Below are 19,789 nucleotides of genomic sequence, written 5' to 3' on the forward strand. Positions count from 1 at the left end.
GAAAAAATGCAGCAAGGCAGGTTTGACTCTGAAAATAAAATTCCTAATACAACATCTAATCACTACTTTATGCCACCCTACTTAAATATTATCAAGTAAAATTATTGCCCCCCAGCAATAGGTATGAAGAATAGTGTATTACTAAAGACTATTAAAAGAAATAGTTTTATAATCGATGCACACAAAAGACAAATCATAAATTCAAAAGTAGAATAGAAGGATCAACAGTCGAGGTCCATTCAAATTTTAAGATGTTCCTTGATTGGTCAAAAAGGAATGGGCTTTTGAATTTATGATTTGTGTTTTTATCGATTATAAAACTATTTCAATGGTACAGTTATTCAGTAGAATTAATAACATTCAAAACTACTGGGCTTACATTTTTTTTTTAGTTTTTTTTTTTGGTTTTTACGCAGTCGGGTTTTTTTGTTTTTATTTAATGATTATTTTGAATTCCTTTTGAGCAAACAGCCAAGTTTCGTCCTTAACCATACAAGACCATTTATCCTCATACTCCACAAACATATGCACGTTCGTAACCAATTTTGATTTAGCATGTCATTTTCCATCAACAGGATGCTTTCCTACTACTGTACCTCAGAACCAGACGTACGTAAGTCACATTATCACTACTTTGTAGGAGAGCGTAAAAACATTTGTCTGGCTGCACACAAAAGTTGGTACACGCGTTCTTATGTTGTTGTTGTTGTCGCGTGCCATTGGGGAGCGCTGCTTCACTTTTTCAACTGTACCTTGCGTTTTTATAACACTGATTATTAATTATAAAGGAATTTCTTTTATAGAATTGCATAATTATGGAACAGTGCGAAATAAGATTCTACATGCAATAAAGTAATAACCTGAAATTCGCCATTTCTGGACTTACGTTAGTCAGACCCTGAGGTGCAGAGGCAATGTGCTTTCTTTGATAAGGATTAAATTTATCAGGAAATTATCGTCCACGTGAAAAATTTCGAATTTACGTTGAATCCTACTGCATGTGACCTTTAAAAGCAAGTTTAGAAAAAAGTTTGTTTAAGATTCTTGGATGTACTATTGTGATTGTTATAATCTCTGTTTTTTGATGTGCTCCCCCTGATACCAGAAATAATTAGTGATTTCTTGCAATCTAGTGATTTTTTATTTGTAATTGCTAACTTTCTGTTGTAATAAAATATTTAAAAGGATCAAGACTTCAAGGACTAAGGACTATTCACAACAAAGAACTTGCTGCATATTTAGAGCATGGTATTTATGTTCTTCGTCCTTGACTGTTTCAGGAGAGGATTTACGAAATTCATCGCGCAGTCGCACGAGGACGCCTTCGAGATGTGCAAAGTCTACTCGACAGGAAGAAACTTGCATTGTCTCGAGACCCTTTGGGAGCCACCCCGCTGCACAAAGCGGTTCTTTACGGCCATAAAGACATTGCGCAGTACATAGCGGAGAACTTTCCGCTTACGAAGGACACAAAAGACGTGGTAAGACTAAATCGAACACAATTTAACCGAGTCAGATTTTGAAAAAGAAATAAGAGCTTAAGCTTTAACTACTCATTTTAACCAAAAATAAACAGGAAACGTGTTTTTATGTCAGTTATAATTATTGAATAAACACTGGGTCGTGTTGGGGTGACCACCTGTCCCAAAGCCCTCGGTCTTGTAAACTGAGATGGGCACAGCAGGCCTTGGCCCCCATGGGCTATTGCGCCTCTTAGTTAAGTTCAGGTTTTTTTATGATTATTATTCAAAGGTTAATATGGTATGATATTGTTATTTACTTCCAAGACTAATTTTCTTTCCAATGTTACGAAAAGCTAAAAAGTTTTAAACATACTCGTAAGCAATAAACAGTGAAATGAGAACGAGAAGATCTAAGTCGTTGCCTGATTATGTATCTTGACTCCCTTTAAGAGACCATAAAACATCCCGCAACGAAGCTGAAATAACATCAGCTTAAAACTATTAAAGTAATTTAAGGATAGTCCTTCCATATCTTAAGTAATTTATCAAAAATATCAAACACAAAACTGTTTAAAATTGCTGTTGTTTGCAGCAATCATATTTCATGAAAAATTAGTCATATGAATGCAGCAAATTATTTTCCATACGGAAACGTTAAAATTTTCCTCCATATAAAGTAAATATATTTATGTGTTGGATTTCATTTGCAATTGCGAATCATATTCTTTTTGTTTTCTGCGAAGTTTTTAATACCGAAATCATAAAGATGTCTTAATTGCGAATGTTATCTACTATCGAGTGGCGAACGTGTTTCAAAGCGATGAATATCGTTTAGTCCGGAAGATTATCGTGAGCATGTTTGCTTTGGTTTAAAAAATGTTCTACGTTAAAAAGGGAAGGCCTACCCTTTTTTAAACTTTTATAAAAATTCAATTGCGCTGTGTTTGAGTTGTGTTTATTTACAGTGTTTTTTCTCTTAGGATGGTCGAACTCCGCTTCACTATGCAGCTGCATTAAAAGACGGTCATGAAGCTTACAACATGCTTATAGCCCTTGGTGCCAATCCTTTAATTCTTGATTATGTGAGTAGAATTTATGAAGTCATTTTTTATTAATTTTTGCAGAAAAGGAAGAGTAGAGTTCGAGCACCCAGTCTCTCCGAGTGCAAATGTAGAGTAGTTAAAACATTTTTACCGGCAGATCGGAACATTATAAATTAATAATCACCGGAGGTGATTATGGGGAGGGAGACCATTTTTAGAGGTTTGTTTTGGATAACCTTAGTTTTCTTGAGGGTCTCGTCATTGGAGATTGGTTCCATAGCATTCGACTGAGAGTGCAATTGCTTTTCGGAGGATATGCTACTCGAATAAATACCATAGGATTTATTCGTTCAGGAAAACAAGTCGCCGAAAAAAAATATTAAGGAAGGGGGGAGGAGGGCAGGCTTAAAAATCGTGTAATCAACATCTTATATTCGTACTTGAAAACCTCTTTTTGATTGTAGTTCTGATGGCAAGTTTTAATCATGAATTATAAAAGCAAAGAAAAAAAAAGGCAACTAAACATTTCTCAGTCTCTAAAAGAATCTTGTTTCTTGTAAATAGTGTCGAATAAAACTTTTCGCCGACACTTTTAAATGTCTGACTGCATTTTTCAATGTTAGAATATAATTTGAGACGTAGGAAGTTATTTATGATTTCAGATTATATTTTTAGACATCGAAAGAAATGTTCAATATTGCAGTGCAGTGAAATTCTCCCCTTTAATAGTGTACGACGATAATTCTTTGTCATCAGCGGTCCCTTCAGATAACTCACAAACAAAAATCAGAAGACAAGGAATCAGTATGCTTTTCATTTTAAAAGTGACACCAGTTTCCGGGGGGGGGGGGGAGTTGAAAATCATTTGTTTTAAAATTAAGGTTACTTAGAATGATCAAGAGTCAAAAATATTATTTTCATTGCCTATGAACTGTGAACTGTTAAAATATTTTTATTAATTATATTTTTCCTTTAACAGAGGGGGAAAACTGCAGAATATTATTTACAATTTCCAGAGCATCTTCACTTAGAACAGTTAATAAAGCAAAGTCAACGAGCGAATGCTAATTATATTGCTAACAATGCAAACCGAATCAAATTAGCTTCACCGAAGAGGAGTAAGTACTTGTATTTGTTTAAGTTGATATGCAAAAGTAGTTAATTTTAATGATTGTTGCATCTGTAAAGCTCCAGTCGAAATGAATACAAAATCTATAAAATTAAATTTATATTTCAAAAGATAGAAATGCATTAACCCTTAGGGCACCTGCAGTTGGTAGATTTTCAAGATGCAAAACACAAATAACTTATGATATTACATACAAATTTAAATCCATTAATGGTAGGTTTTAAAAATTGCTAATAAAATTTGTATAATTGCAGAATCACCATATCCTACAAGAGCAGCTCTGGCTTTGGATTCAAACTCAAATAATCGACATATGAATGGAGATCTGGTAAGACAACGAAAAAAAAACTTTCTAATTACAATTTGAAATAAAAGATTCTAGTTTTATACCTAAGCAAAGTATAACAGAAATAATACAGATAATATTGTCTTTGAAAAATATTTGTGATTTAATATGAGTCTCAGTTAACATTCTTCAACCAGTGCATGCCTAATGCAATCTCAAATTCTGCTGTGCATCACAAACAAAAATATAAATACAAAAAAAAAAAAAAAAAAACGCACACACGCACATATTTACCTATTATGTTATTTGAAACCTTTTCCATTGTGTAAAATTCTTCAATTCAATTTAATACTTGCGTTAATTCCTTTATATATTTGCCTTCACTGTGTTCAATATGATAGGTATGCTCATTTAAAGTTACTTACGTGCTCAGAATGATAATATGGTGCAAACTATATAATCAACTATACTTTAAATTAATACTAAAATATAACGAGAAGCAGCTTAATGAATGAAAAACGCGTAGAAGAATGCAAAGACGACGATGAAACATTAGTAAAAATCAAATCAAATTAAGAAATCGAATCCTATGTAGTATGGCACATGAATAAGGGTTATCAATGTTTCCCATTTATTCCTTTTGATCTCAGAGTTTATGTTGAATATGACTAAAATGGAAAAATATGTATGTAATTACACTTTTCGGAAAGAACATTTTAAAATTATTAGTAGTACCTTAACTAATGAGTAATAAAAACTGCATAAACGTTTTAAAAGTTCAAATTTGAAAGAGCCTTGAACATTCTTCAGCTAAATCTTTCATGTAATGCCAATGCACATCCCTAAACAAAGACTTCTTTTGTACTTTCCGTGAAATAGAAATGCTGGGTTGAAAGACTTGAAAGCATAAAATAGTCCGTCTTGAAATACAGCATGTACTTTAAAATCTTCGATTTATTCAATGAATATTTTGGCGTGACATTTCGAAACGTATCAATATTTTACTTTTTTCTTGCTTTCTGACATAATTTTGTTTGAATGCTCTTGACCAACTGCAGGTTCAGGCTGTTTCCAATTGGTTAATAGATTTTCTTGATTTTTTTCAAAAATTATCCGTACACTTTTTTAACCTGCTGTTTAAATCAGTGTTTTTATTGCAGAGTGACGAAACTGAAGATTCTGAACTGCAAAAAAACGGACTTCTAAGTTTTAGGATGCCAAAGAAGACTCTTTTCAGAAGTCAACCTCTTTTACCACCGCCTAAACTTAAAAGTACTAAAATTATTTCATCATCTATGATATTAATTTCTATGCACGTCTGTCTGTGTATGTGTGTCTGTCTATCTGTTTGTCTGTGTCTGGCTGTCTGTGTGTCTGTAATTCTATCTCCTCTGGACTGGCAATATTTACTGTATTAATACTGGTATCATTGGATACAGAGCATCTAGGGAAAGTGATTCCACCCTGTATCACCCCTTCAAACCTCAATAATGATTAAAGGGCCCATATACTTTTCCATTAATGTTTAAGCTTGCAAAACCTTCATAGTTTAGATTGATAAATAACGATTTCTGTCTTAAAATATTTTCCGAAAGGAGCCTAATATTTCAAACCAACTAACTAGTTCTGACCTTCTCAGATTAATAAACTATAACATTATTTGAATATTCGATCGAAATATCTCAAGAACTTGCACTCTATCTTGTTAATGATAAATCTTCAAGAACTTCATCCGACTTCGATTTGAAAAATTAAGAGTCGTTCAACACTGCTTTCCCTTGAGTCAAACAGTCGTTTTTTTTTTTTTTTTCTTTCTTTCTTCATTTATTTATTTTATATTTTTATTTATTTTCTGCACTTGTACGAATATTTTGTTAGTGCACATGTGTGTGTTGCGTGGATAGGTTTTGGATTGTAGAAAATTGCAGACAAAAGAAATGTAAGTTTCTTTCTTTTTTTTTTTATATTTGTCGAGCAAGTTACGTTTCCTTTTATTTGAAACTGTAACAGGTTACTTATGCCTGAATGCAAAACGGGAAAAAATGCTACAAACTTATAACTGCTTTCTCTTAACTAGGATTAGAAATCAACTCAGCTAACATAAAACGATGGGTTCGAGAAGAAGATTTAGAAAAACTAGAAGGCGCTGTGTTAGAAGGATATGGAGACAAAGTTGCACTGCAAAAGAGTGACAATATAAAACTTCAACAGTACATAAGTGACCAGGTATGGATTACAAAATACAAATTCAACAGAAGAAACATCGTTTAAAGTTGCTTTATCTTAAAACATAAATCTGTAAAAGCCCTTTTGACGCGGTATGAACTACAAATAAATTAATATGGCGCTTACTTGAAAGTGAATTCATAATAGGGATATAAATGCCATAGCATGCTAATATAAAATATGAGATCGTAGCTTGAAGCAATTTCTGTTCGTTGTCCATAAGAGCGAATTAATGCTGGACTGGAAGGTAGTAGTGACGATGATAACGTGTGGGCAATGAACGGCTTCAGTTGGTATTGAAAATAATTAAATTTTAAAATAATAAAATAACGTTTTTCATTCAATTTAAATACAAAACATGTTGAAGGTGTGAGAGCAGAAAAACTAAAATCTTCCCTCATATTTAGCATCATTTACTTGTATTGAAATAATATCAAGAATTACCCTCATTTGCTTTCTTTTGCTCGAAAACTAAGATAGCAATGTATTATTCCGATATATGAGTCTGCATTAGGAGGATTTTATTTTTAAATGCAAAAAATTATTTGAGTATGTATATTTAGTTACAGCAATAAAAAAAAACCAGTTTACAAAATGTCTGAAAAACTGCAAAATACGACGAAAACTTCATGCGATTTGAGAATGCTGTTCTTATTGTGAATGCATACAATTATTGTTCACATGTTTTCTGTTGCACGAAACAATACTTCTGGCTTATTTCATTACACAAAATTTTGCTTCAAACTATATTATTTTCCAATCTGTGGGCGAAGCATTTCCCATGAGTTCGCAACACTATTCCGATGCATAATACAGTAATGCCTCAGCAGGTTGCTCAATATGTCGAAATAAAGCAATTAATACTAATGAATTACACTCTAAAACGCTCGCCAAAGTAGTTGGCTTTATTCAAATTCTATTGCATCCTGTAAATAAAAATCTCTACATACTTTTAAAATTAAAAAAGTAACTTTTATAAAGTGGTAGATAAAGCTCTAACTATTAGATAGTTAGTAAAATAATAAAATAATTGCATCTCCTTAAAAGAAAAATAGTTTTTTTTTCTTTAAATCAAAACTGACTCCAGCATCTATTTTTTTCTCTTCAGGTGCCTTTGCTTGTTAAAAAGATCGAAGCTATCCATTCTGCTGTCTCCAATGATGATCTGAATGAACTCCAAACACAGTTGCATGAGACTGACCACATGGTGCTCGCAAAAGATCAATTCGGTATGGCTCCCATACATCGAGCTGTACTCATGAACAAACCAGAAACGCTCGCATTTCTTATTGAAAAGTTCCCTGAAACTGTAAATGCAAGAGACAAGGTAATATGTTCATCAATTTTTACGGCTTTTGTGTCTTACTAAAAGTGAGATGAAAAAAGTACAAAAACACAATACAAACAAACCACAATACAATTTTTAATGTAAAGTATTTTGACAAAATTCCGTGACAAAATATTGAATGCATCTTAGAATTCAATTTAAATAAATAGTCAGTTTCAACTGAAATGTTATGAATTTGGATTCATGAAAAGAATTTACTCTTTAGTTGGTGAGGTCTTTTTTGTCTAAGGTAGGTAACTGGGGAAGCGGGGTATGTGTAACTCAAAAATTATATATATATATATATATATATATATATATATATATATATATATATATATATATATATATATATATATATATATATATATATATATATATATATATATATATATATATATATATATATATATATATATATATATATATATATACCGTAGAACCGTACAACGTTAAATCACTTTATGTGTATTTTTGTTCATATTTTCATTATTCTTTGGCAAAAGAGGTTGAGAATTTAATCATACACTACTATATACGAAAAAAATTCTAAATTACACACACAGGGAGGGGAATTTTTTGTATAGTGGTATAAAGTTTGCACATGGTGTTGTTGACAACTTTGGATCACCTCATATTTTCCTTGATATGCACAGCTAAACCACTCCGGTCTAAATTTTCAATGTATAGATCGTTCTGTTCCAATCATGTACACTGCAAAAATTTAAAAACAAAAAATACTTACTTTTTTCGATTTATAAATTTTTTAAATAATTTTTGAGTCAATTTCAGGTTTTCTTAAATACAATCTATAGTGAAAAATACAATATTTTATTCAGATATATAAATATGAACGTCAGATAATATGAAAAGTAGTTAATAGATATCTATTTCTGGATTTTATTTTATTTTTTTACAAGGGCATTTTTTCAATCTTTTTTACTTCCTTTTACAAAAAAAGGAAGTATTGTATTCGCAAAAAAAATTTCACCCAAAAATCGGCCTTAATTTCCATTTTGCTCACCCGCAAATGAATGTTAAGTTTTTTTTTTACCTGACTACACGTGGATATGTGCCTAGGAACGTACAGACACCCGAAGTATCTATTTTGACGATCCCCGAGTTAATTACAACGAGTTTTCTCGTGACGTCTGTATGTACGTATGTATGTGCGTATGTGCGTATGTATGTCACATAACTCAAGAACGGAATGTCCTAGAAAGTTGAAATTCGGTACATAGACTCCTAGTGGCGCCTAGTTGTGCACCTTCCTTTTTGGTTGCATTCATATGCTTCAAAGGGGGTCTTTTGCCCCTTTTTGGGGGGAAATCATTGTTAATTTCGATGTAAACTCACATGGTGTCATAATTTGGCGGACACTTGGCGATTTTTCGCCAGTCTTTTGGTCGCCAAGTTTTGTCGCCAACTTGGCGACAAATTTGGCGATTTAAAAAAAATTTTTTTTAATCTGGTTTTAATTTGGCCACTGTTGGTGATATTTAGAGAGTAAACTATTGAATCATATTAAAACTGCCAATAATGAGAAAATGACATTAAATTGGAGTAAAAAGAAGTCATGTGATGCACACATCAGCTCGTTTTTACAGGGGCTTGATACAAATTGCGTCCCGATTGGGTAGATTTCTTCAATGTCGCAATAATTTGTTTTTATTTTTGTTCCAAATGACATCGGGGGAATGAGGCCAACACCAAACTTTTTGCCTTCCTTGTTGAATTTTGGTCGCTCCTGACTTCTTGGATCACCTTTTCCATCAGTTGAGGAGATTAGTTGAGGTAGACGGCCGCCTATCTTCTTTCTTTTCCCTGAATTCATGTCTAAAACCAAAGAAAATCCGAAAACTATAATCTGCTCGAGATAATGCAAAATTGTTCACAAAATATTGAAAAACGATACTAAAAAATAGGTGATCTGAAGTTGTAACTCGAATTCCCGTATTTTGTTTATCTTGAAACGACAAGTAACCAAAGCAACATCAGGATTCGCCGATAAGGCTAAATCATCTTAGATACCTAAGTAATAAAGTAATAAACTTACCTTCGGAGAATTCGATCGGCAAATATAGGTTTCGAAGGAGACTTTGAGAGCTGAAGCAAAAATTTCAAAAAAAATTCTCAACACAAATGAATATTGACACGAAAGTTATAACACTGGAGCTTGAGGTAAACAGCATAAACTTCGCTGAGTAACACTTGCGAACCTACTGAATTTTTTTAAAGTCTTTAGCTTTGCTCCAACGACCATGGTACATACTACCAAATTCCTTCAATGGTGTAAAGTCGCAACACTGCTTTAAAGTTGTACGGTTTTACGGTATCTTGTGCATTCCTAAAAATTTAGCAAATTGAAGTACAAAAATTTTTAGTGAATTTTGTATCATTTATCTACATAAATATAACTGACATAGTACCATAAGTTCATACGTATATACAGAGCTGTCAACTGCTACGAAAAAATCGTAGTTTCTACAAATTACAGCTTTAAACTACAACACTACGAAAAGGGGTCCAAAAATTACGATTTTCGTTTTTTTTTTTAATTTACAATCCCAAGAACGCAAAAAAAAGTATAAATAAAAAATCATATACTGTATGAAAATAATCCGGTAAGTTCAGAAAATAAAAATTTGCACGTGTGCTGCCGGTTTAGTTTTCGTGCAGTTTATGGATTCTTCGGCAAAAAAGCGGAAAAACTTCGAAACACATCGTGAAGAATATAAAAGCACTTGGCCATTCCTTATTTCATCTTTAAAGACAGGTTATGCAAGATGTACTATTTGCAATAGCGATTTTTTAGTTGAAAGTGGTGGGGTCGTGATGATTGCAGCAAGCATGTTTCTTCAAAACGACATGCCGACCGAGTGAAAGATACAGCTAATAATCAAGAAATTATCATCTTAAAATATTCAGTATTAAATATTTTATTCCATATTAATATTTTCTGCATTATAGGTATTTGAAATTCATTAAGTATCATTACTTTGTTCTTTGTACTGTTGACAATTCATCACGGTTTGACACAGCGCCCCCCCCCCCTCCCCGCTGTAAAATGCAGCTACGATTTTGGATTTTCAAAGGTTGGCAGCTCTGCGTATGCACATAAAGTCATATATTTAAATAATGTGAAATTACAGTGTACAAAGTAGAGATCTTTATATCTCCATTATAAAAATTTTAAGGACAGAATTAGCAATAAACTACGACTTACAAAAGGAAAATTATTGCATCAAATATTTAAAAAAAACAGCAAAAAATAGTTAGAAGTAACAATTAAAATGGGGGGGGGGGGGGGGGAGTCTTCTTTTTTGGGGAGATGGAATTTATAACAGAAGGACATAACGCAAAATAACCGACTGCTTTGAGAGCTAACTTACTGTATTATACTCAGTCGCTTGTTGTTTGAATTGAAATAAAAGCAAAGTAGACTTACAACGTTACAACGTTTAAAAAACAATCAAATGTTAGAATTTAAATTTTTTAGGCTACAATACACACCCCTCCCCCCTTATCAGTTAAAGTTTAAATTTTCTTGCTTCAGATTGATTCCAGTAATTTTTCTTGACTACAGGAAGGACGTACAGCTTTACACTATGCTGCTGCGATGTCTAGAGAACCGGGAACTTCGAATTACTTTAAGATGTTGCTAGAAGCAGGAGCGGACTCACGAATTAGAGATAACGTAATAATTTTTATTAATTTGGTTACACTATGCAACTCATTCTTTTCCCTATGAGTAAATCTTCTATATACCGTCATGTATTTCTTCCTTAATTAGTATTATTTCCTAAGTCGATCAGATTTAAGATTTGTGTCCTTTTATTTATTTATTTTTTATTTTTATTTACATCCACTATAATTCTTCCCCAATAAGTATCAATCCTAAAAATTTCAATTTTGCTCCCATATATTTCTCTCTCTCTCTTTTTTTTTTTTAATTTTATTAGCGAAACAGGTAACGTTTTGACAACAGGAGAGTAGGGTAAAGTCACCCAAATAACGGTACTTCCCTAATTATGTATTTTGGGGTATATTATGGGATACCTACTATGTGTTTCTTTATTCATGCATTTGACACTTACGGAAAATGTCGGGACTATTTTTGCAAGAGCTGATACTTTGTGTTGTGACCAGATACAGTGTCTGAAATGCAATTGTGGAAGTTAGGTGTTTGCTTGTTTTACATCTATGATTTTTTTTACAGTGCTACAGTAATTTCACCTTTCTTACGCCATCGAAAATTATTACTTCATAAATTATAATATATTCTATGCTAACGTTAAGTATGTGTTTTCTCAGTACTTTATTGATTTCAAGCACATCTAATGTATGAGTTTAAGAATGAAAATCAGGTTGGGAGAAGCGCGCAAAATGGGATAGGATACAATATCTAGCAAACTATGCAATACGGAGCAGATCAAGTTTCTTTTTCTTCAGAAGAGGAAGAATTGAGTCTTTTCTCAATGACAACACTGAGAATCGAGAGTGATAAAAATCAGACTGATGAAAATTGATTTTTAACACTCATTCGAAAAAGGAAAAAGACTTTTGCATAAAAAAAACCTCCATTTAAGTTTGAAAACATTTGCAAGTTAAATTTAATTTATGCATGGCATCGAAATTACAAAATATGAAATGCCTTGTGATACATCGTAGTTATAAATTTCTATCTTTTTTAATCAACGAACAAGACACAAAATATACAGTTTTTTACTTAAGCGGAAAATGTTGACAATGTATCGCCATTTACATATTTAGCAATAGATATATTTTCATATAAGAAAAATTTGGTTTATAAAGGTTAAGCTATAAAATGTACAACTTTGTTTTCCCCATCGACGCAGTTAAGATAACAGTAAAAAAAAATCTTTATCAAAATGCTCTGGACTAAGCATTGGATCAAAAGATTATTGCGTTAAATTTAATAAAGTAGACAAGTTCCTTTTAATCCTTATTCATTTAATTATAGTTTGATAAATCACTTTCTACGTTTTTTTTTTCATTTTTTGACTGCTCTAACGTTTTTCTCATACTACAGCAAGGTCGTTCTGCAGAATATTATCGAACTCATCAAGTGCCAATTCCTCATAAACTGAACCAACAACAGAAAATTCCAAGAAAACTCCGCAGTAAGTCGGAACCTCCTCCACAAAACAGGATTAAAAAATTGCCAGGTATTTTCATTTCATTTTCAGAAGAAAATTTGTATTTTAAAGAAATAGGAAGCTGTGAAGTACTTTATTTATTAATGAATAATCAGCTTTGGTTTTGAGTTATTCATGACATCATATACAAAAGTTACTATGGCGCATTCCTATTAAGAAATGCTTTCCGTTCTCAAAAGAAAACGAAAGAATTGCTTTGACGTGGTCCCCTGAAGGCAAAAGATAACGAGGTAGATAAAAAAAAAAAAAAAAAAATGGAGAATCATGGCAATAAATGAGCGAAACCAATTTGGTTGACCCAAATGGAATTTGGCCAGAGTAGCTGCACCAAAAAGGAGAGAGTGGAGGACAATTGCGGCCTCATAAGCCTCCGAGGTGTCAAGAGATTGAAGTCAAGTCGACACCTTCCGTACTGCTTTGTTTATACATTTTAGTTTAAAAGATGCAATTTGTAACTTTGCGATGAAATATTTTGAAGATTATTTTGATGATTAGTTTATTTCTTTGAAAATTATACCGGTAGGAAAATTTTCTACTTGCGTCACTAATGGTAGAACAAGAACTTGAAAAACGCGCATCCACATTTAATTTTTTCAGTGATCTGTTCGGTGTAAATCTTGTCTGAATCAAAAATCGGAGGAGTTCTTTTCTTTTCGTTCTTCTCCTACTATTTCTTCCATTAGAAAAAATATGCCAATTTGTATGGTCAAGGTTTGGTTTGAAATCTCGTAAAGTGTGGTGTCTTCAATTAGTGTTGTCCTGTTTTACAGTACCTTTCGCAAGCTTTAAATTTCGTTCAGGGTTTTGAAAAACAAATCAATATTAAACAATTCAATTAAAGAATGATATCGGAAAAATTGTCTTAATGGTATCTGTTTTTTAATTTAAAAATATCCGAAATGTACGTAATATATCATTTTGTAGTAAGGAATATTTTTATTTGTAGGTATATCTGCTTAAGTTCGTTTTTTAGCCTACTTTCCCAGTAAAAGTCAGAGAAAGAAGAAAAAAGCATGAAAGAAGGCTTAATGCAGCTTAAAAATATCGCGAAAAACAAAAAAAAAATCAAAAATAAATAAAATAATTAAATAAATATCGAAAATTTAAAAATTGGAAAGTAGGGTATTGAGATGGGCAAAAATGTCTGTCGGTCTGTCTGTCTGTCGGTCTGTCTGTCTGTCTGTCTGTCGGTCTGTCTGTCGATCTGTCTGTCCCCCCCCCTAATAACTTTTGAATGAATAGTCCGATTCGAACAAACTTTTTTTTGTTCGAAAGATCTCGGCAAGGACACCTCATTCCCATATTTCACTTTTTGATTTGAACTATTTTTTGTTCAATTTTGAACAGTTCAAAAAAACTTAACATTAGCGCCTACGGGGAAATTCAAGGCAATTGCGAACTGTGAGTCGAATTTGCTTCAAACAAACTTTGTAGGAGAAATCTTTTGATGAAAAACTTGGATATAAAATATCTTTTTGATTTGAACAATTTTCCGTTCAATTTTGAACAGTTCAAATCCCTTAACATTAGCGCCTACGGGGAAACTGAAAGTCAACTCCGTACTTGAAAGCGGATTTACTTCAATCAAAATTTGTTGGAAATAGCTCTTGATACCAAACTCCAGACTTCGACTCCGAAAATTTGGGGGCACTTGACTCCGACTCCGACTCTTGTGCCCGACAATTAATCGGACTCCGACTCTGACTTCGTAGCTTTGGCAAAAATTTATACACGGAGGACAAATGACTGACTCCGATTCTTAGATATTAGACTCCGACTCCTTTACCCCAAAATGAGATTGACTCCGACTCCGCAGCTATGGTTTTGACTGTGAAATAATTATTGTTGATCTGACTTGTTTTTATTTTTACGCTAAAGTTTAAATTTAGGTATTCAGTTTTCGGCGAATAAACTCGAATGTTTCTAGATAAAGATTGCAGCGCAGACGATTTTTTTTTTTTTTTTTTTGACAATGAAAATTATTTTTTTAAGTTGACATTTTATTGTTTTTATTTATTTTGGTAATTGCATTAATTCATTAAAAAAATTGTTTTTGGCAACAGGGGAAAAAGAAACGATTTTTTTTTTGATATGATGTATTTATTTTAATAAACTTATTAATTTTAATTATTATTTTTTCGTTTTGAAAGCTGTTAAAGAATTTCTTTAATGGAAAAAAGTGTATAAGCTGCTTTGTTTAAAAGGTGCTGCTTTTTTTTTTAAAGATGATTGACGAATATTTTATTCCTAGAAATCAGCTTAAAATATTTAAAAAATATTTTTGAAACAATTTGCGATTTTAGCAAGAAGTAGTATGGGTATATGGGAAAGTAGGCTCGTTTAGTTCTAGACAGAACTTCTTGTTAACATTCTGTGTTCGGAGTTATTTTTTCTTTCAAAACATTTTAAATTGTGTAACTGTTCATGCAGAATTTCTTTCATTTCTTTCATAAACTATTGCAGGTATCAATGGCGCTGGTTCTTTACCACAAGTAGTTATGGATAAAATAACAAAATGGCTTCAAAATGGAGAACTAGACCATATCAAAGAGTTTGTTCATGAAGGTTATGGACAACACTTAGTTGGAAAAACGTCCTGGAGTGAAGATGTGAAGCATTATCTAAAAACTGTACCTGTTTATCTTGTAAGTCATTGTTTCAGATTTGCATAACCAAACTATTGTAAGTATTTTAAAAATAAAACTAATTTAATTTGCTACAAGAAACACAAAATTCCCTTCATGTATAAAAATAATTAAATGTCACAGTTATTTCCCTAACACAGAAAATATAACTATAAAATTGGCTAAATTCACGAAGATTCTAAAAAAAAAGTACGAATTTGAATTCTCAGAAATCAAATCGCTGACTTTTAACCAACAAATCAAAGCGAAAAAAAGTACGTATAACTATAGAACCAGCAATTAATGCATAAAATAGAAGTTTTGGGGATTTTTTTGAAGACTGAAAATTTGTTTTACATTAAGTCATAGCAGAAAAGAATATGATTAAAATTTAAGCTGAAACATCTTTACCTTTTTCAGAAATATTAAAACTCTGAGCACTGTGCACTGCTGCGATGATATAAATTTAAAATTAATGTTAATAATTACATATATATATATATATATATATATATATATATATATATATATATATATATATATATATATATATATATATATATATATATATATATATATATATATATATTAGGACTCGACCGATGCATCGGCCCATCGGCCTTAAAAAACGTCGAAAAGCCGATGGAATTGGCCGATGTTTTTGAAAAAAAAAAAGGACCTTTGTTGTTTTACTTTTTAATGCAAAGTAAAGGGAGTTATTGTTTTCATATAAAATTGTTTACTTAAACTTCAGTATGAATTTCTATTTTAGTCACCGCTGAAAGAGTTTTTAATACTGCATTCAGGTACCAAACAAGTTAATTATTGCGTTGTTTCTTCGATCGGGTGTTCTAAAAAGCCTATTTACTCATTTTTTGTGACTATTAATTACTTATTTCAACGCAAAACTAATATAGCGTCTCAGACTGACGATCATTTGGTGATATATTGCCGAATTGGTAACCATAGAAACAAATATGAGATGGCGAAACCGGTTTTGTTTCATTTTGTTAGATTTCCGTTGAGCCGATGGTAATTTTTCGATATTTGTAATATGAATCACAATAATGCAGTCTTTTCTGTATCGCTTCTGTGGAGCTACAAGTTTGAGGCCCGTCGAAATACATTTTAGGGACCTATTCTCTATCACAGAAGTTGTAAAACATTTATCATAATCATTTTTGTAACTCCTATGGTGCCCCTATGGTTATGGGTAGTCATAAAGTATTGGTATATCACGTAGTATATGTATTCAGTTATTAACTTGGTGTAAATATTGAGTTTGTTTATTGTAGCTGCGTTTTAAGAACCTCGCTATTGTCATGGCTATTTATTTTTTCCTCAAAATTTATGTCACTGTTATAGTTTTTATGAAAAATGCAAACTTTTCCATTCATAAATTTTAAATAAGTATAAAAACATTCCTATTATGATTTAATATATTGTAATTTATCTATTACTTTTTTGTTTAATTTGATGACTAAAAAATGTCTACGTGCAATCTTTCCACTTGAATTGCGTAATTTGTTAACGGTTTCATAGTTTTATTCTTAATTTGTTTTTTGAATGATCAAACAACATAGTTTAATGTTTTTTAACTATGTTTAGTGTATCTAAATCCATACATTATTACGATAGTATTAAAATCTTGGTTATATGTTCAATTAAAAAACAAAGAACAAAACAATTGGTTATTAAACAGTCTCTTTGTTTTTCTTCATTTTTTTTTCTTTCTTTCTTTTTTTTTTTTTTTTTGCTGTTGTTCTTTGTCTTCCATAGCAGTCAAAAAAAGGAGAAGCATAACTGCAGATTGTACGTAGTACGATCCAAAAGTTCGGGGGACAAGCTGTATAAGACCTTACCCAGAATAGTTCACATTACCGAAGCACATCCATCTTCAAAAGGTCACCTTGAGGGACTATGTACTTCTGCCAGTGTTTATATAACTTTTGGAAACACTCCTGGAAGCCATTTTTTGCTACCTTCTGTGACGCAGATTTTTCGTTTCCTGACAAAAGAAAGCAGCGTCCATGCGAATGATTTTTTGTTTTGCTGGGAACAGGTAAAAGTCACACGGAGCTAAGTCCGACGAAACGCTACGTTATTTGTTTGTCATATCAGAGTATTGACCAATCGAACCGTGCATTCTCAACATGAAAGTCGCCTTCTTCCCCACGATGAAGTTAAAGCAGCAGCGCAAGAGGTTGCGATAAATGTCTTCCAGGAGTCCTTCTAAAAGCTATACGAACGTTGGCAGAAGTGCATAGTCGTTCAAGGTGACTATTTTGTAGATAGATGTACTTCGGTAATGTGAACTATTCAGGATAAGATTTTATACAACCTGTCCTCGAACTTTCAGATCATACTACGTACGTATGAGTTTTCAACTTACTATTTCATAACGTTTTTGAGTGGCGCTTTACGTGCATGAAGACATCACAGGAGAATTTGCTATAATTAACTAAGGAGTCGTTCAAAATTAATATTTCGGTCATCTATATGTTCTTGGGTACATATGCATGTACAGATGTGCCGAAAAAACTTGTGAAGTTCAAACTGGGTGATTGTAAAATAGAAATTTAGGTCGAAATCTGATTTTTTTTTTGTGATTACAATTCCTTATTCGTAGAAAGGAAGAAGAGTGAAATGAATCAGTGATCCTTTAAATCCCTGACAGTCTTATCAATTTATTTCTCTCAGATTTTTTTTTTTTTTTTGCCATCGGTCAACGGCATCGGCCCATCGGCCAAAAAATGCCATCGGTCGAGCCCTAATATATATATATATATATATATATATATATATATATATATATATATATATATATATATATATATATATATATATATATATATATATATATGTATATATATATATATATATATATATATATATATATATATATATATATATATATATATATATATATATATATATATATAAAGTCTCTAAAGGACTGATCCTCCCCCTGAGAAAGTGTCGATCCCTGGTTCACCTTTTTCCATTTTTATGTTCTTGCTTTGTGCATCTTCAATTTTATTTAGATTGTTTATTCATGAATATATATAGATATAGATATATAAATAATAAAACATATATGAAATATAAATAAAGAATCAATTTAATGTTAATACGTGAGAATGCTTGAATTAATGCTGTATTTTACGTTTTTCTTTTTTTTATGTTTGTATTTTATATAAGCGTTCTGAAAAGCTTAACTTATGATTTTAAAAGACGAGATACTTATGGTTTCTTAATTTCTTCTTTTGATCTAGATGAACTTAGGATCCGCTTTCCATGCAGTTGAGAAAGGCGATATTGCAACTCTCGACAAGCACGTTACATCTGATGAAAATTTACTAAAGGCGAAAAATTCGGAGGGTTCTACGTTGATTCATCACGCTGTTCTTCACGATCAATTGAACGTTCTGAATTATTTCTTGGACAGGCATCCGTCTATACTCAACAACAAAGACAGGGTAAGTTTTACAATCATGAAATTTCTGAGGGTACATGCAGTCCGATTTTGCACACACTTCTTCCTTGTTCAACACAATTTTCGCTGTACCCTAGATAAGCATTTAGATCTCAATCGGAAACGAGCAGTAGGAATCTCACTGGTTTTTACACCTAAGTCTTCTCAACTTGAAACATACAAAAAGAGAGAAACGCGTTCAGGTCAGGTAAACGTGACCTTTAAGATAAATAAATACCTTTGTGCTGAACAGTAAAGTTAGACAAACAACGTTAGAAAAAGCACAAATTTTGCCAATTACAGCAGACACGTGTTTCGGCGTTACAGGGAACGCCTTTTTCAATGCAAAAAATAATGAGCTTGTCACTGCTTTCCGCAGTAAATTGAGAGCTTAGCAGCGTATAGAGCACGAAGAAAATCAAAGAGGCAATCCAGTTCTCACCACGCATTGTTCGACATTTAGTCTGTCGACTTAGGCAGCATCTTATTCCGGCCTGAAATGTTCCAATATCCCCTTTTAGTTTTTTAGCTAGTCTATCCGTTAAATATATTTTGCAGAAAAATCCAGAGGAGTAATATCTGGTGAGCAACAGGCCAAATGAAAGTAATGAAATATACCGTGTTTTACAACAATATTTCTTTATAAATGCCTTTGCAATATACCGAAACAAACATGTACCTAACACTATAAGTTTCTGCACAAAATCTCTTATAATCAGTAGAAAACTTTATATCACCCTGTGTGATTTCCATGAAGGGATTCTGTATGTTTTATTGAGTTTCATTAAATTAGTTAATTTGAAAATTAATAGGAAAGACGGTTTTTTTTTTTCCTTTTGAATCTGCTTCAAGTTTTTTGTTTTGGTGTAGTACGGCATAGTCTGCTACAATTCATTGTAACAATGCAACATAACGTCGTACTCAGGGCCCGACTAACTGAAAGTGAGGCCCAAGGTTCACAATAATTTTCAGGTCCCTCTTGAACACTCAATGGCAGAATGCAGGGGCTGATTTCCAGGTTTGGGGGCTCTTTGAA

General features: G+C 32.2%; 1 protein-coding gene across 1 annotated transcript in view; it reads left to right on the plus strand.

Moving 5' to 3' along the window:
* LOC129216572 (poly [ADP-ribose] polymerase tankyrase-2-like) overlaps positions 1 to 19,789 on the plus strand; it is an 87,897-nt gene that overhangs the window by 25,769 nt on the left and 42,339 nt on the right. Inside the window, exons 6-11 of the mRNA XM_054850790.1 lie at positions 2,444 to 2,545; positions 3,486 to 3,624; positions 5,999 to 6,147; positions 7,256 to 7,376; positions 15,118 to 15,299; positions 18,554 to 18,757. Of these exons, the coding sequence (XP_054706765.1) occupies positions 2,444 to 2,545; positions 3,486 to 3,624; positions 5,999 to 6,147; positions 7,256 to 7,376; positions 15,118 to 15,299; positions 18,554 to 18,757 (897 nt within the window). The remainder of the gene's footprint in view (positions 1 to 2,443; positions 2,546 to 3,485; positions 3,625 to 5,998; positions 6,148 to 7,255; positions 7,377 to 15,117; positions 15,300 to 18,553; positions 18,758 to 19,789) is intronic.

This window comes from Uloborus diversus, chromosome 1, assembly GCF_026930045.1.
Source record: "Uloborus diversus isolate 005 chromosome 1, Udiv.v.3.1, whole genome shotgun sequence".
NCBI lineage: Eukaryota > Metazoa > Arthropoda > Arachnida > Araneae > Uloboridae > Uloborus > Uloborus diversus.